The sequence below is a fragment of the Stegodyphus dumicola genome, chromosome 6, assembly GCF_044657685.1.
Source record: "Stegodyphus dumicola isolate Sdum_Otavi_A_Nest chromosome 6, ASM4465768v1".
NCBI lineage: Eukaryota > Metazoa > Arthropoda > Arachnida > Araneae > Eresidae > Stegodyphus > Stegodyphus dumicola.
This window is the reverse complement of record NC_140773.1, coordinates 14,308,143-14,327,928: the sequence shown is the minus strand read 5'-3', so window position 1 is coordinate 14,327,928 and position 19,786 is coordinate 14,308,143. Positions and strand designations below refer to the sequence as shown.

Below are 19,786 nucleotides of genomic sequence, written 5' to 3'. Positions count from 1 at the left end.
CGAGGCTTCACCGAAACATGTGATCGCTACATTGGTGAACTGGAGAACTCTTCCCTCCACTGAGGACAAATAACTAACTATGTTACATGCTCCACCCCACAATTTAACGGTGACACTGCCAACAAAATGGGGTTCTCCTCATATCACATCATAGAAAAAACACCTTAACAGTAAAAATTATAAACACCTTAACAATTAATAAATATGTTTCTAATATATATTTGTAAAAAATGTTTTCATGCCATATAACAAGTCCCCTCTTCTTTAAAAAGGCATTATCACATACATTTTTTTGCTCAATTAGTTAGTTAAGAATACTGATAAGAATTTCAATTTTACTGTATTAGAAACATGAAATAAAAATTTATGCAATAAATACTCAAACTTTAAGCAAATTAATGATAGAACGAGCAAAACCAGATCTTTAAACTGAATAAGAATCCTTTGTGATTTTAACAGCTTTAAACACATTTGGTGCACTTACACTCATGCATTCATTATATTATGATAATACTGAATATTTAAAAAGCAGTGCTTTTAGATTTAATTTTTTGTACAAAAATATGAAATAATTGTAAACAAGAAAAGCAAAAATCTGAGAAGCTTACTTTAAACTTGATGCTGGTGAGATGCCAGGCAATGATAAAAATGTTAGTAGCTGCTTAGGCACTGGTTTTCGTTTCAAAAGATCCTTATGAAATAAATTAAGTAAAAACATTCTATTCTTAAATGTTTGTGTATGTATATATATAAAAAATACACACACATGCATATTTCAAAATTAAAATTAATAACATTTAAAAGCTTTATAGCTAAAATTGAAATAAATTTACTTACTTGAATGTAATTTTCAAGACCTTTTCGTCTTTGTTCGAGAACTTTTGGATTCAAATTGCGAACTTTCTTAGGAGGAAATTCTGGAGCATTTATAATATGTTTTAGCTAAAGAACAACAACAAGAGAAAAATTTTAATATAGTTAAAAAGTGAATATTAAAATTAATGTTTCATGCAAAATAATGAAGAAAATTAAATAATATTTTTCAGGGCATTAATTGGCATACAAAATACAAACTTTACACTGAATAATGCAGATGCTTCCCTATATATATTCATTAAATAATATAAAGTATTTTCAAAACTATTTCTTAAACTAAATATATTTTAATTAGTAGTTATGATTTTACAACCAGAGATCAAATGGCTCGTTAAATGGTTACATGGGAAAATGTGATAATTCCTAACATTGAAAGGAATTTACTGCATTCTGCCATACATGGTCTTGTGAAGTATGTGGTTAGCATTAAGCTACTACTGCAAGATTCATGATTCTAAACTTGGAAAGGGCATAAGTGAGTTTTCATGTTAAAATCCAGCAGTCTCTACAGTGACCATTGTACTATAAATGTGTTGGATGATAACTTGGCACCATTTAGATTTGGTCCTATTTTTCTCCAGCTACCTTTTAAAGAAAGGAGAATGCAAAAAATTATCATTTGTCGGCAGACTCTCTTTTGATGCAAGTGCACATTCAGCCAGCATAGGAAGATTTGTGGTTTGAATTTAGGTAGCAGACAGATGAGCTTTTCCGCTTTTCTTGCTCTAGAAAACCTAACAACTTCTATAACAAATAAAATCTCATCCCCAACAACAGCCAATCACCTATTCCATTCAAACTCAGGAACATACTAATGGCCTCATGATGGGGTTAATTCTGAAGATGGTTAGTGTGCTGGGGTGTTTGTTATCTGTGCAATCCATAGTGAAGTCTCTGGTGCCCCACTCACTTTTACTACCTACTTACAACAATATAACAGGAAAATTTTAATAGAAATGTTCTTAAATTGCCATGTAATTTTATAATGAGATGGTACAATTAATTAATTTATAGAAGATTAATGAAAGCTTGTTTAAATTTATACTACTAATAAGCTCATTTTCCCCATACTCCAAAAAGTGTACAGTCTTTGATTATTTCAATTTTAGAGCAGTAATACTGTTGAATAAATCTAAATATTAATTGTGAAAACATAAAATGTAAATTCTACATAAATGAATCTAAAACGAACATCTCCAAGTTAGAAAACCTACATAATTTACTTAAAATTATTCCTAAAAACAATTCTAATTCGTATAGCAAAAAATTGTCTTGAGTAATTATAAATACATCAGTTCATTGATTATATCACCTTATGCAAATTTCTAGTAAGAATAATAATACATTTGATGTGCTTTTAATTATAGTTGAACTCAACTAATCCTATCATATCGCTCTACAGTATATACTCGGAGCAAATATACAATTCTCCAAACACAATCTCCCTAATTTTCTAATTTAGTATTAGAAAAAAATTAAAGTAACAAAAAAAAAAAAAAAAAAAAAAAAACTGAAAAATTACTATCTGAATTAGAATTGAGATTACAGTCTATTCTCAGAGAATTTACTGCTAAAATTTCAAAAAATTAAAAAGCATATTAAAAAAAACTAAACAGTATGCAAATTATGAAATAAAAAAGAAACTGAAATACGATCTTAACCTTTTGTGGACAGGATAGCCATTATATTGCTCTTGGTATTCCCTGTTTGAAAAGACAGGGATGTCCACTTTAGTGGTCATGCAAGTACAAGTGAGTTCTTTCAAGAAATGTGGCTAGAAGAAATCACCTGGATGACTTTACATGCAGAAGAATGATCAGAAAGCTGGAGAAAGAGAGTCTGCTGACTTGATGTGACCAGTGTAGCTGAAGAACTCCAGAATCAACAAAAGTGTCGTTTTGCATACTTGAAAAGCCTTCCAAATCATTAAGTACAGCTATTAGAAATATTGGTGATGGCCAGCACAGGAAAACAACTGCAGTGGATGACCGACATATCGTCCTGCAACCGAAAAGAGCCCGAAACCAGTCAGCAGACGTCATAGCTCAGCAACTGTATACACCAACAGGATGACAAGCATCATGGTTTACATGTCCAGACACCTTCGCAAAGGTGGTCTATTCGCCTGCCGTCCTGAACACTGCATCCTTTTGAAAGTTTGCCATCAATGCCACTGTTTAGAGTAGCGCAAGGAGTCAAAAACTGGACATCTCATCAATTGAGTTGTGTCCTCTTTACGGATGATAGTCGTTTTAGTGCCACAAGCTATTTTCAATGGCAGTTGATTTGGAGAGAAGCTGGAGCACCCTTTCATCCCAGTAACATCACAGAAAGAGACCATTACAGTGGTCCTGGAGTTCTTGTTCGGGGAGGCATTTATGCTGAATAGGTGAACAGAGCTCCTTATTCTCGAAAAAGGTTCTGTAACTGGAGACAGCTATTGTCAGGAGGTGATCCTTCCCCATGTATGTATGTTCCGAGATGCCATTGGAGCAGACGTCGTTTTTATGGATGACAATGCACAGCCTCACCGGACTCCTGCTTTTCAGAAGCTATTGGAAAGTAAAGCTATAACTTGAATGGATTGGCCAGTGTTCTCCCTTATTAAATCCCACAGAACATGTGTGGGATGCTTTGCGGCACGATTACATCCTATGGCGAACATTCAACAACTGAGAACTGAAACATATGCTGATTGAAGAATGGGCACTCTTACCTCAAGAGCTGTTGGTCAATCTGGTACTGAATATGGAGAGACGGTGCGAAGCAACCATTACAGTAAGGAGAGGACATATTCCATACTAAGGAACATCTGCTTGTTGTTCTTCCTCTTATACAGACAATCATGTGTAACTGTACTATGAGTTCAATAAAGCTTTTTTTGTTTGATTCCATACTATATTCTTTGCATTCATTTTTGCGCAACTATGCTTTAGTCATCATTTAAATACAAAATGTTGTCTCTTGTTTCTGAATTTCATATCTCTCAGATGACTTTTCATGAAGTTATTGCAAAAAGAACACCTGTTGCTTAAGTTTTGCACACCATTGTATATGCTGTGGTCAAAACTCAAACTAGGATTTGTGAACAAATATGCTATTCTAATTAAAACTTGGAAAATCACTGACAGAGACTCATGAAATGCTGATAGCGAATTACAAAATATGTGCTGATACCTTGAAGTGCATGCATAAGTGATTTAAAGGCCTCTGAGAAGGGTGGGACATCACTGATGATTCCTCTCAAAGTGGTCAGCATGCAACTGTGTGCACACCAGACAAAGTGAAGGAACTTTTAGTCTAGGATCGTCATATAACAGTGTAAATGATAGCGAAAAAAGTGAGAATTGATTATGAGGCAGCTCACCTCACGACTCACCATTTAGGTAAATGCAAATTTTGCTCCTGACTTGTGCTCCCACATTTTTTTTACCTCGGAACAAATGCAATTTTGGCTTGATGCCTGTGGACACCTCAGTGACATGGCAGATTGAAACTCAAATTACCATCATCATGGGTGGCAAGACCTGGTGTCTGAGGCAATTCCTTCCTGAGAGCACCACGTTTAATGATGCAATAATGTGGAAATATCAAAATGCCTGCTGTAACAGATCAAGTGGTTATACCCTCAATATGCCAAACAAAGGCAACTAAACCCTGCTCCACTAATAATGCCTGGCCCTACACCACCTGGCTGGTGCAGCAAATCCTGGCCAACAGGGTAGCTATGTCCCTGAATCTCTCACCTTACTGCTGACTTTTCCTTGTTCCTCAGATTCAAATCAGCCCTGAAGGGCCAGAGGTTTTCGGCATTTCAGACATGTAGAACTATGCTACGACTTAGCTAAACCCCATCCCTAAAGATAACTACACCAGGAGTTTCTAGGACCTGTAAAACCATTCCCAAATGTGCATTACCACAAACGGGGATTACTTCAAAGGACTGTAACTGCTGTTTTATTATGTAAGATAACAATCCATTGTAACTATAGATGCATTCACCAAACCTTCTGGACAGAGCTTGTATATTTGTCGACTGAAATAATCAGATATTTTCATTTACGAATTTCTGTACTTGTGCTTGTTTTCTGCATTTATCTTGGATTTAATAAAATAGCTGTTCTCATAGAGGTTTGACGTTCTTATATCTGATTAGATTTTGTGCCAATATTTAAATTTCGTGCCATGTTGTCTCCCATTACCTGCAAAGTACCATAAAATTTAATTCAGATTCCTTTGATTATGAATGAAATAACTGATTGATTTACAACATTCGATTTTTCCCCTTTTCTAAATATTATTTTACAAGCAAATATAGTTTCGTTTGGTTTATTGAGATTATGGCAAAGTACACTAGGGCTATCTGCCTAAGGGGAGGGATGCCTCCGTGGAGAACTTTCTAAGGGAAACTGGCTCGTATACACGTTACACATGGGGAAAACCACGAAAACGCGCATGCAGCCAGCCCATTCGCGGAATTCGAACCTCAGACCGAACTACCACTGTTCAGCAACTTTACCCCTCCGCCGCTGGTGGGCTATAAGCAAATATAAATGTGATGGAAAGATAAGCTGTATAAAAAAATCTGTTGTGTACACTACATGACTCCTTGTACAAAATATTAAATTATACACATTTTTCTTCAATTCATTTAAGCTTATTAGATTGAATTAAATTTACTTCGTCGATAGCGCATAAACCCCAACAGAATAAATGTACTCTTTAAAATTCATTATATTTGTTTAAAATAGCGACACTCTGGCCTTAGGTTCACTTAACAGCGTTACATATCATTCATTTTTTAACTCAGAATGTACAAAATTTATATCACCTTAAGCATTATCTAATCATTGCTACATGTTCTTTTCAAATACTATAATAAATCTAAAATGATGTATAAAAGAAATTAAGCAAATAACAACCCAAAAAAAAGAAACAGTTTTTCACAGATGATTCAGAATTTCTCATTGAATTAATTCAGTTTTCACTTCGCGACAAAGCAAAAATACATAAAAACTCAAAATATCTGTATTGAAAATTATGAGGTAAATCTTAAAACACTTTTTCCTCGAATAAATTCCAGAATGGATTAAGCATGATTTAATTCGCAATAATAAAAGAAGGCATTATCTTTGTTATTGTGAAGCTTACTTTCTCTAGATTGGCAACAAATCTACTATTCTGTTGCTTCAAATGTAAACAAACATGGTAACCATAGCAAAAATAATCAGGCTTAGCGGCACTTCAACAACTTTTAAATTGTTGATAATTCTAAAAATATTGCATATAGATTTACTAAAGGCATAAAAACCTTAACCGGAAGATAGTAACAACATAATTAAATCATTTTTAATGCAAAAATTGCACAATTTACAAACATATAAGAATAAAGAAACTGAGATTACGGAGCCAAGTAACAGAGTGGATATACATATATATACACATATATTTACAAGAATATAGTAAAGTTAAATTAAATTTAAATAATTCTCTTGCAACATTGCTGCAAGGAATGAAATTTGAATTTAACAAATATTCTCTATTCGTATAAAGCTAATATAAAATTAAAATTTAATTAAGAAATTTTAATTGCAAAAATAAAAAATAATTATAAAATTTATTATTGCTGCGACCTAATTTACAATAGAGAATACTTGTTAAATTCAAATATACATATATTTTTATACTTTTGGTGCAGCTGATTGCACCCAAAATACGACGTGCACATCTACATTATAGCAATCCTATATACAAAATTTCAACATTCTGAGGCTACTCGTTTTTGAGTAGTGCGAGATATGTACGTATCTTGCATAATTCAAAAACGTACAGACACCATGAAAAGTTCTCTTCAGAATTCATTTCAAATCAGTATAATTTTTTTTGGCGGGGAAGAGCTCTTTATTCTGTCCTTACGTACAGATGTCACGCAAAAACATTGTTAAATTGCATTCGATAGTAGTCAGAATGGATATTTGCATTGAGGAATACTTCATACAAGAGAATAAAAAAGAAAACCAAACACAGTTATATCAAACAATTTCATATTTAAAAATATCAAGAATTCCATAGTTATACTACCTGCTTGTGCAAAGAATGAAAGGCACGATATCTTCGCTCAATTTTGTGGCACTTCCCTGAAGCATAAACTTCAATTTCAAACACCTAAATCCAAATTTTCAAAATTATTTACTTTCTGAGAATTGATAAGTAACATACATTTTCATAAATATAAATAAAATGATAAATTTCACAAATTTTTTCTATTATTTCTATCACAATGCTTTAAATGTTTTAATAATTTTGAAATTGTCCTATATTCAAATATATATATATATATATATATTTGATTCACATAAAATAAGTACAGTCAAAAGTCGTTAATTCGGACACCCATAATCCGGAATGATCTATAATCTGGACCTCAAAGCTAAAAACTTTTTGCGCATGTGCCGCGTTGACACATGCGCATAGGCATTTACGTATACGCGTAAGACCTTTACGACTGCGTATATGCCTGTGCGCAAGTGCAGAATACGTTTTCGCATGCGCATTTAATGTATAACGGATGGTACAAGCTAAAATTATCTAATTATCTATTTCAGTTAATGTTGATGATTGCGTTGTTCCTTAATCTTTGAACTGGATCCGGCTTATTACTTTTTTCAGACTGTAAGAGCAATTTCAGAAAAGTAAACTTGAACTTTCGATTATGTCAAATAGAATTTCTGATGCTGGAGTTCCCAAAGGATCTACAAAACGAAAGTATGTTTCGATGTCCATCAAACAAAAAGTGGAATTGCTGCAAAAAATGGATAAAGACATGAAGAAGGTGACAGAGAGGTTAGTGAAAATGAAAAAATTTCGATTGACGAGTTAGTCGGTATTCTCGGCACAGCAATTACGGGACTCGAACAGCGGAACTTTGTAACTGAACAAGAAATTATGTCTGTTTATAGAATTAAAGAGAAAGTATTATCACATAAAACAAAGCAACTTAAACAACATACATTGAAAGAAATGTTTAATAAAGTAAAACAAATAAATATTAAGCTTTTTTTTTTTTTGTAAATTTTGATACCCTTTAGATCAGTGGTTCTTAACCGGGGGAGGGAATGTATTTTTGGGGGTGCGGGAGAAGCCCCTACCTAATCATAAAAATTATTAAATATCATTTATTAAATTTCTTATAATAAAATATTTGAAATCTGCAATAGTGTCTGTAAAGATCGTGACTTGTAAAGATCATGACTTGTAAAGATCGTGACTTAAAGAGAACGTGAAATATAAATAATAGGACAAGAACTTGCATTTTACGGTGTGGCAACAAGAGGAGGATTCGGAAGATTTTTATATATTTTTTTGTTTAGAGAGTTTAAGATTTGGAGTATATTTTAATAGTTGTAAGAGTTTTAACTGCAGTAGTTAAGAGTTTAAAATTTTGATAGTTTAGAGCTGCAGTATTTATTTTTTTTTTTTTTTTTTGGTTCTGTTTTAAAATTCAAATAAAAGTATGCTGTTCATTCTGAAAAATTAGCTTTATTCTTCCTACAAGATTCAATATCCATTATATTGAACGAAGGAAAGGATTTTTACTGGCGCAGTCGACAGGATCGGGATTTCTCCGCATATAATTACTAACCAAAATAACTCAGGTGAGAGCTCAATTTACCTTGTAAACGTAAAATAATTAATTAAGATTATGAAAAGTTAATTATTATTTCCGTCATGGAATCTTAGTTTATTTACTTGTCAAAGTAATGAATATGACAGTGTTCAAATGTAATTTCGTTTGACTCGCCAGAGTAGGTGAACAACACATTAAGTATTGATTCCACTGATTGATTTTCGTGCCGAATAAAATTAAATTCATTGTGAATTATATTTAAATAGAAAAAGAAAAGAAAAAAATTGTTTTTTTTTTAATAAAACTAAGAGTCTATTGGCTGAATAAAATCGAGACATGGCTTTTATGGGACGTGGGAAAAAAGAGTATTTGCTGGCTTTAGCTGCTGAATTAGAAATTCAAGTAGATCCAAGTATGAAAATCGTGGCGATAAAAAATGAAATAATTCAAAGTGATACATATGATGAAGCATTTGCTAAAGAAGTGTTTTTAACGATTATTGAAGAGAGGAAAAGAAAAGAAGAGGAACAGCGAAGAAAGGAGAAAGAAGAGATTGAGGAACAGCGAAGAAAGGAGAAAGAAGAGCTTGAGGAAAGGCGAAGGAAAGAAGAGATTGAGGAACAGCGAAGAAAGGAGAAAGAAGAGCTTGAGGAAAGGCGAAGGAAAGAAGAGATTGAGGAACAGCGAAGAAAGGAGAAAGAGCTTGAGGAAAGACGAAGGAAAGAAGAATTAGAAGCACAGCAGAAAAGAGAGCAAATGGAGTTTGAATTGAGGAAACTCGAAATTGAATCTCGTGTTCGACTAACACAAACTCCACCAACAAATGAAAATGGACATCATAATTTTGATTTAATTAAGCTTATTCCCAAATTCAATTTAAGACACGATGATATTGTGATTTATTTATCCTTATTTGAAAGACAAGCTAAAAGGACAAAGATTGATCCTAAAGATTGGGTTTCATGTTTATTGACTTTAATGCCATCTGAAATCATTCAATTAATTGGTAGGGAATCTGAAGAAAATTTTGAAGATTATGAGTACATTAAGGCCATTTTATTGAAGAGATTTAAATTAAATCCTGAAAGCTTTAGAAAAAAATTTGTGATGCACCAAAAGAGCGCTGAAAAATCATGGAGAGATTTTTGCTACGAAATTACAAGTTATTTTGAAGAATGGATCAATGGTCTTGAAATCACAAATTTTGCCACGTTAAAAGACTTGATTATTACTGACCAAATTAAGAAAAGAGTACCCTATGAAGTAAGAGACCATCTTCTTGACGACTGGGCGAAGTTCGTTTCTCCAACCAAATTAGCTGATAAACTTGACGAATATGACAGTGTTCGTAATATCTCAAAACGGACTGGTGGTAATCCATCAGCAGACAGAACTAATAAAAAATGGCAACCTCATTCTCCACTTCCAGAAAGAGCTTTCAGAAATAAATCGCTGTCCGCTGAAAACACGCCAAGAGTGTACCCATCCCGTAAGAGTGACGAACCACAAAAGCCTAGTTTCAAACTAACTTGCTATAATTGTGGAAAAGAAGGTCATACATCTAAGTTATGTACCAAAAATCGGATATCAAGAAGTGCTTCTGCAACAGCACAAAACAACTTAATACAAACACAAGCACCCCTTACAGAAAAAGAAAAACCAGAAGTGCTAACTGCCAAGATCTCTATTCCTGTCTCAAAATCAGTGGACGTGTCTAGAAACATAGATGAATTAAAACTTGTCAATGTTAAATGTGGAGATATTATTCTAAATGGAATCGTAGACACGGGAGCACAAATTTCAGTAGTCCGTGAGAAATTGGTTGACAACATACCTTGCGAAGGAGAAAGTAAAATAGAGATATCTTCTGCTTTTGGGTGAAAACGAAATTACTCCACTAAAGATTTTCCAGATGAAAATTGATGATGAATTTCACGGTAGAGTGTCCATTACGTGTGCTGTTTCAAAAAAGCTAGTTACCGACTTGCTATTGAGTTCTTCAGCTTATGAAACACTCTGTGGAAATATCGAACTGTGGAACAGTGATCGTTATTGGGATGCATCCCCCTTAGAGTACAAAGAGACAGATGATAAACCCTCACCAGTTGAAGACAATACCACAAATTTGGCTGTTGTTAATCAGATTTTCCAAGAAAACATAGAGTCTCTGAAAACAACGAACAGGGTAAGACTGGAATTCAAGACACATCAAGAACAAGAAGAAACTCTAAAAAAATGCTTTGAATGGGCAAATAAAAATCAAAATTCATATACTTTCGATGACGGCATATTACTTCATTCCGAATATATTTGTGGTGAAAACATTAAGCAAGTTGTATTACCTTTAGAAAAAAGAAGGGAAGTCCTAAGAATGGCACATGAAATCCCTCTTGCCGACCACCTCGGTGAGGAAAAGACAATTCAACGAATCAAGTACTCATTCTTTTGGCCTACTATTAAGCAAAATGTTAAAAAATTCTGTGAAAGTTGTAAAGAATGCCAATTGAGGAGAACAGTTACGTACAAAGATCAAATCCCAATTCAACCTATTGTTAGGCCGGAAACACCCTTTGAAGTATGGAGCGTGGATTGTATCGGGCCATTAGAACCTCCATCCAGGAGAGGTCATCGGTTTGTAGGTGAGGGGATTGTATAAAATATAAATATGTGCAGTTGACCTATGCACCAGATGGGCAGAAGCCACCCCCGTCAAAGACATAAGTGCGAAAACAACATGCAACGTTTTGATGAGGCTTTTTACTCAAACTGGATTTCCAAAAGTGATTTGTTCCGACCAGGGAACTAATTTCACAGCCAAACTCACCCGAGCCTTTGAAAACTTACTTGGTGTGTCTCCACGATTCTCCACTCCAGGACACCCCGAGAGTATGGGTGCTGTCGAGCGTTGGAATAGAACCTTAAAAGAGATGATGAACAAAAATATCCAAGAACATGGCAGAAACTGGGATTTGCATCTTCCCTATCTCCTGTTTGCCTACATAGAAGTGCCACATAGCACCACTGGTTTGTCTCCCTTCCAGATGGTATATGGAAGAATACCACCAGGACCATTATCTTTGCTGAAAGAAATATGGACAGGTGAACATAGCATTCCAATTACAGCTTCCCGTTCAATTGAAAATTATCTACAAGACCTTTTAGAAAAATTAAGAAAAGCTCATGACATTGCATCAGCAAATTCCAAAATATCTCAAGAAGAGTACACTTCAAGATACAATTTACGTTCTCAAGAAAAGACTTTCAATGTTGGGGACAAAGTCCTCGTGTTAATGCCATCATCATCTCATAAATTGCTCAACACGTGGCAAGGACCAACTACCGTGATCAAACTTACCAGGCCACACTCTGCCAAAATCGAGATGGAAAACGGAAGTATTATAGAACTCCATATAAATAAGTTAAGGCCATATATTGCTCGTGTAGATCACGTTGGTATCATTTTTGACCAAGATGAAGAGTTTGGAGATATCCACTATGCACCAGCAGATCTTATGAATAAATCTGCTGATGATATCTGGACCTATTTACAAAATTTGAAAGGTGACTTAAAATATTACCAATGGGAAGGACTATTTAAAGTACTAAAATATTATGTAGATGTTTTCAGTAGCAAACCTGGTCAAGCCAATGTTGATGGTCATGACATCAAGGTTACAGAAGAATGTAATCCAAAAAGATTGAGGCCCTACCGTGTTTCTGTTTCACTTCAAGAGGAAGTCGATCGTCAAGTTAAAGAACTGTTAGAATGGGATCTTATAGAACCCAGTGACAGTGACTGGGCACATCCTATAGTATGTGTTGCAAAAAAGAATGGCGGCGTTAGACTGTGCATAGACTTCAGGCTTTTAAATAGCTTCACAATTCCGGACGCCTATTCGATGAAGATTGCTAAAGATTTACTATTCGAAATAGGGAAAGCCAAATTCATAACAGTTCTCGATTTAACCAAGGGATATTGGCAAATTCCTATGAAAGAAGAAGCTAAACCCTACACAGCATTTATCACTCATTCCGGCCATTACCAATGGAAAGTTCTCCCTTTCGGTTTCAAAAATGCTGGAAGTACCTTCCAAAAATCGATGGATAAGGTGCTTGCAAACCATAAGAACTACTGCCGTTCATATATTGATGATGTGGCAATATTTTCTGAAACTTGGGATGACCACCTCTATCACATCGACCAAGTGTTTCAGACACTGAGAAACGCAGATCTAACCGCAAATCTAGAAAAGTGTGATTTCGGAAAGAGTCACGTGAAGTTTCTAGGACATGTAATAGGTTCTGGCACTCACTCTCCAGATGCTGAGAAGGTAGAAGTCATCAGAAATCTGTCTAAGCCTACCACTAAAAAAGAAGTCAGGAGTCTTTTAGGGCTAGCAAGCTACTATAGGGATTATATCCCAAATTTTTCTGAGATTGTTTTACCTCTAACAAACCTTACAATGAAGAGTGTTCCAAATAATATTCCATGGGACACTGAAAAAGAAGCAGCTTTCAACAAACTTAAAGAAGAGTTGATTAAAATGCCATCTCTGCATACTCCGGACATCAGCAAGCCCTTTCAACTCTATACGGATGCATCTGCTTTCGCAATTGGAGCGTGTTTAGCTCAAAACGACGAACATGGCAAAGAAATGCCCATAGCATTTTTCAGTAAGAAATTAATGCCCTGTCAACAACGATGGTCAACCATCGAACGAGAAGCATTTTGTGTCATCGAAGCCTTGAAAAAATTTGACACATGGATTTTCGGTGCCAAAGTGCAGATTGTGTCTGATCACAATCCCCTCACCTACTTGACTCAAAGTGCCCCTCATGGTGCTAAATTGTCTCGGGCCTTAGCGTTACAACGGTATAACATGACTGTGACGTACCGCAAAGGAAGTTCACATGGGAATGCTGATGCTTTGTCAAGGTTAGCTGTTAACTCTTTCTCTCTCAATGAACTCTGAGCAACATTGTCTTTACGGTGACGAATGTGCTTCTTGTGAGGGGACTTGTAAAGATCGTGACTTGTAAAGATCATGACTTGTAAAGATCGTGACTTGTAAAGATCGTGACTTAAAGAGAACGTGAAATATAAATAATAGGACAAGAACTTGCATTTTACGGTGTGGCAACAAGAGGAGGATTCGGAAGATTTTTATATATTTTTTTGTTTAGAGAGTTTAAGATTTGGAGTATATTTTAATAGTTGTAAGAGTTTTAACTGCAGTAGTTAAGAGTTAATTTTGATAGTTTAGAGCTGCAGTATTTATTTATTTATTTTTTTTTTTGGTTCTGTTTTAAAATTCAAATAAAAGTATGCTGTTCATTCTGAAAAATTAGCTTTATTCTTCCTACAAGATTCAATATTCATTATATTGAACGAAGGAAAGGATTTTTACTGTGTCCCCAATATTGAAGATCATAAAAATTAGTAGCACCTAGCTCACTTATCGGCAAAAGGCACAGGAAAGAGCCGGTACCGATGGGCGTATACACTACGCTACGAAAAGGCATGAAACGCTACAAACGAACGCAAACAGGCAGCTAGGTGATGGAGAAAAGAAAAACACTTTGTGGGAATACAAGTGGAGAACGTTATCCCAGCTTGTGCATGCGCTAATATGTGCTACTCCAATGCAATCTACGGATTCACAGATTTGTATCTGCATCTACTGCGCCTGTGTTAGGTTGAGTCAACTATTGTGTCTGCGACATGTGTATTGTGTATTCTGACTTGTCCAGAAATCTTGAGACTAATATATTCTTAACTGCCCGTTCAAGCCGAATAGGATTCAGCGATATTACAAACGTAAGAACACTACATATATTTATATTACATTATTTCTAAATAATTAAATTGATTATAGTGAACCCCACTATGTCAAAAAAACGACAATGGAACGATAAGTATGCCGGTTATGGATTTACATGCACAACCGAAAAAGATGGCACGCAACGACCACAATGCATCTTGTGTTCCAAGATATTTTCAAACAGCAATCTCAAACCATCAAAGTTATTAGAGCATTTCAGCAATCTGCATGGGGGCGAAAAAGCGCATAGCATGAACAGCTTGAAGTCAAAGAAGGCTCGGTTTGATACCAGTGGAATTATCCTAAAATTGTGCGGACCAGCAATTCAGAAACCTTTATTAGAAGCGTCATATCAAGTGGCATATTTATGTGGAAAAAAAAGAAACCTCACACGATCGCTGAAGAGTTGATTAAACCTTCTGCTTTAATTATTGCTAAAACAGTTTTAGATTCAGAAGCACATTAAAAAAATCCAACAAATTCCATTATCGAATGACACTATACGATCGCGAATACAAGATCTCAGTGAAGATATTTTAATGCAAGTAATTGAAGACATAAAAATCAGTGCACTAAAAATAAGTATGCAACTGGATAAGTCAACTGATGTTGATAATTGTAGCCAACTTTTGGTATTTGTCACATATGTGAAGAAAAAAGAGGTGATAGAAGAATTTCTATTTTGTGAGCCACTGGAGGTGAGTACGAGAGGAATTGATGTTTTCAATCGCAATCCCATCAAAGATTTTTTTACTAAATATCAATTACCAATGAATGTGATTGGCTCAATACGCACTGATGGAGCTCCAGCAATGTTACGCAAAAATTCAGGTTTTTTTCACACATGAAAAGAGAATTACCGGAAGTTATAATAACGCATTGCATGTTGCATTGTCATGCACTTGCGTCGAAAGCATTGCCAGAAAGTTTAAAACAACATCTAACTACAGCAGTAAATGTAGTAAAATACATCCGAGGGCGAGCGCTTAATCATTGCATTTTTCATGCATTTTGCGAAGAAATCGGTGCTGATCATACCGTGCTCCTATATCACACCGAAATACGATGGTTATCTAAGGGTCGCATGCTTAAGAGAGTTTTTGAATTGCGTTAGGAAATTATTCAATTACTGACTAGTCAAAACTGTTACTTAGTAAAAGATTTTGAGAGTAATGATGCAATGCTGATGCTGGCCTACTTGTAAAGTCATTAGGATTTTTTGGAAGGCAGAGAGATGAAAAATTAGCAACCACCTTCGCCGGAAATCGAACCACGGACCTCTGGAATACCAGCCTAGTGTGCAGAACCACTACACCACGAAGGACGCTTGAAAAGTGGGAGAAATACCTTATATACTTAGCAGACATATTTAGCCATTCAAATAAATTGAATCTATCAATGCAAGGATTTGGTATAAATATAATAATATCTAGTAAAAAATTATCTTCATTTATCGCAAAATTAGAAATTTGGATACGTCGAGTAGAAAAGGGGAATTTTTCAAACTTTCCCTTGCTTGATTCTGTTATTGCGAAAAATGAAAAGAATGCAATTATACCCGACATTGTAATACATTTGAGACGATTGAGCGAATCATTCAATGGATATTTTTCTACCGGAAATATTACCAAAACTCAGAGATGGATACTGAATCCACTTCTATTTAACTTATATTTGATGGATGATAGTGATCTGAAAAAAGATCAACTTACTGAAATGGTTACTCCTCCCCATTGCTACCACCTACTTGTGCAAAATGGGATTTTCATTGCTTTTGCATATAAAAACTAAAGGGAGAAATCACTTAAATGCAAGTGATGACTTACGCGTATGTCTTTCAAAAAAGGAACCTCGCTTCGCCAGTATAAATAATGAACAAACAACAACAGACTAGTCATTAATAAAAATAATATTGTTTTGTATTTGTGTAAAATGTACAATGTTTTTCAATAAACAATAAGTTTCGCAAAAAATGTATTTTTCTAGACTAAAAAAATTAAAACACATTTTTCAATGGGATGCGGAGATATATTTTCAGATTTAATGGGGTGCGACTCGCTAGAAAGGTTAAGAAACACTGATCTAAAGAGTAACAAAATTTACAAAAAAAAAAAAAAAAAGCTTCATATTTATTTGTTTACTTTATTAAAAATTTCTTTCAACGCGCGCTTGCGTAAAACATACATTACGCATAGTTGAAATTCGAAAATTGCAACCAGAAAACTATTTGATGTGTATTCGTGATATTTATAATGATGAAGAATTCGATTTAAATCTTATCAAAGACGGAGTACATCAAGATGAAATACTACATTTAATAAGGAATTATAAGACGAATAAAATAAAAACATCTGCCCTGAAGATAAGGATAGTGCTGACAGATAAACTTCCAGTTCATTACGCGCCGTAAAGATGTTTTATTAAGTTATTTATTTTACCTGGTACCTTGCTGTGTATGATTTTAAAGATCCTGAAACAGGCGCACATACGCTTGCTTTTTATTTAGTGGAGGAAATAAGAAAAGTTTATCGGCCACGTAATCAAGATTCTGAAGAAGATTAGGAAAGTTAGTATTTTTAATTATTTGAGGATATTATTTTTATGCATTGTTCTAAATGTAAGGAGTAAATAAAATAATATGGTATTATTGGAAAATTGTTATTAGCAATGATTTTTATATTTTAAGTAGTGTTTTTGAATTTAATTATATTTTAATTAAATGATAGTTATTTTGTGAATTATATGTTTGTAGGAATTTGGTATACGTTTCAGTGGAAGTAAACGTGCATGGAAATAATTTAAATATTTGACACTAAGTATTTGTAACCATTTGTAATGTTTGAGGTATGAATTCGTTGGTGACGTTTATAATATAATAGATGATTTAGAGGTAAAAGTTTTTGGATATTTTATTTATTTTATATGTGGAAATGTTCATATTTGGAAAGGGTAAATACTTTTTCGCGATCAGGTAATTTCATATATGTTCTTTTTACCGGGTTTAAAGACTGAGAAAATTGTCATGTATTTTCGTGAAATTTTTCTAATTTATGAGAAAAAAGCAGTATACATGGATATAGTGAAGAGTGTGCGCAATGCCATTTTTGTGCAATTCTGGGATATTTTTTTTAAGTAAAAATAAGTCGACGTGTACATGGTTTAGTGATATTTTAATTAAATGATAGTTATTTTGTGAATTTTATATTTGTATGAATTTGGTATACGTTTCAGTTGAAGTAAACGTGCATGGAAATAATTTAAATATTTGACACTAAGTATTTGTAACCATTTGTAATGTTTGCGGTATGAATTCGTTGGTGATGTTTATAATATAATAGATAATTTAGAGGTGAAAGTTTTTGGATATTTTATTTATTTTATACGTGGAAATGTTCATCTTTGGAAAGGGTATGTGCTTTTTCGCAATCAGGTAATTTCATATATGTTCTTTTTACCAGATTTAAAGATTCACAAAATTTTTTTGCATTTTCGTGCAAATTTTCGTAATTTATGAGAAAATAGCAGTGTACATGGATAAAGTTAAGAGTGTGTGCAATGCCATTTTTGTGCAATTCTGGGAATTTTTTTTTAAGTAAAAATAAGTCGATGTGTAACTGGTTTATGTGTATGTGCTATTCTGAAAAACGTGCAAGGAGTTTGCGATTGTGCACTTTTTCCCAATTTTGCAGTTAATATTTGTCATGATTAAGCAGTTTTGTTACATAAAATTTCTAGCATAAGTGTAATTCGGCTAGTAGATTGTTGGAAAAAGTGTTCAGTAAATAAAAAGAAAAGAAACATGTCTTTACTTCGTGAAGACAAAATGGCGGCAAAAAAAACAATAGAGGGTTGCTGTAGCAGAGTTGGTCGCCTAATTTTCACCAAAAAATCGCCAAGTTACCATAATCCAAAGATCAACCGAAAATTATAATCATGATTCCCAAGAAAATATACAAATTCTGATTTCATCAATACACAGAATTTTAAGATAGTCTGGCTTTAAGAATTTACAAAGAAAAACATTTGCAGAGAAAGGTTTTTCATCTCGCATACAAAGACTTTATTACTGTTCCTTAAGATCCATGCTTTTGAACATTAACTTTTCATTTCTATTATTTACTAAAATTTATTAAGGTTGAAAAGGTACACTGATATTAAATGAAATATAGTTTAACATAACATTTCTCCACTTGTAATACAATATAGAGCAAATTCCAGTCCTTTTTAAAGCATTCTTAGCTACTGGGTTTATAATCAGACAATTTCCGACCAATGACGTAATCATGGAATAAATTACATTCCACACTTATCTTGAATAGGAAAAATAATTGGAAGAACAATTCACTCCTTAGTGACATCATTAACCTATTGCAAAAAGTTGTTTTAAGGATAGTCTATCAAATACCACATTTATGATCCAATTAATTAGATTCAAAACAAACTGATACAAGCATACATAATTAGACTAACACAAATTCATACAAACTTAGTACAGAAATAAGCAAACAGAATTTTTTTAATATAAGATTAGTTCAGATATTTTCCAGTTTTAAAATAAAATTCCACAGAAAAACTAAGTGTAAACAACATGCAAGTATTTTTAACTTTATTACTGCATCTGAATGAAACAAAACCAAACACAAATTAAAAGATGAAATAGTTTTTTAACATGGAAATTAATATGAAAAATACAGTACATACTGTATAGTGTTTCCCGTGGTTCCCCTGAACCTGACGAAAACTTGGTATAAGAGCACTTATCATCACTGGTACTTGTTAAATGTCACATGCAGCATTATTTCACATTCTTCTGTGACATGTAATATACCTGAAATTTACAGTAGTTATTAAAAAAAAGTATTTAGTAAATATTATAGCAATTCTGTAAAATATTTAAAGAATTTTACACAGTTAAAACTCCTTTATAAGAAATATTCATTTATGCATAATCCTATTTAGGTATTTAATTTTTTGCGAAAGAATCAAATCTAAACAAAGAATGCAATTTTCATATCATCTTGCAAAAAGGCAACAGTTGGAAAACATACTAAGCTTTAATAAGATGAGGAAATTACAAAATACAATTGCAATTAGTTTCATTTACAATTGCAGTTACTTGCAATCTTTGTATATAGTTTTCCCAATAAAATTACAAAAGGAAATATTAATGGGGTGAATAATCATATGATAACGTAAATTTTACCAGTAAGCTTATTTAAAAGTAGAAAGCTTTTTCCCGAGTCCTAATAATTGTGTTTGTCTCATCACGAGGAGGCTCATCATGAGTTGACATCATCTAAACTTTTGTATAAAATTATGATTTTCTATTTCTAAAATAAAGCAAAAGTAGAAATTACCCACAATTAATTACTACTTCAACATTCCATAATTTTTTAAGAATGTAAGTCCATTAACTGATATAATTATATAACGAAACAAACCACTTGCCTACAGTTGAAAA

General features: G+C 33.6%; 1 protein-coding gene across 3 annotated transcripts in view; it reads right to left on the bottom strand.

Annotated features, from left to right (window-relative positions):
• Positions 1 to 19,786, bottom strand: part of LOC118190133 (sorting nexin-24-like) — a 325,059-nt gene that overhangs the window by 21,669 nt on the left and 283,604 nt on the right. For all 3 annotated transcript variants that reach the window (XM_085818124.1, XM_085818123.1, XM_085818122.1), the window contains exons 2-5: positions 19,027 to 19,153; positions 6,958 to 7,041; positions 838 to 942; positions 609 to 691 (exon numbers count right to left, since the gene is read on the bottom strand). In XM_085818124.1, coding sequence (XP_085674250.1) covers positions 609 to 691; positions 838 to 942; positions 6,958 to 7,041; positions 19,027 to 19,089 — 335 coding nt within the window. In that variant the 5' untranslated portion in view covers positions 19,090 to 19,153. The remainder of the gene's footprint in view (positions 1 to 608; positions 692 to 837; positions 943 to 6,957; positions 7,042 to 19,026; positions 19,154 to 19,786) is intronic.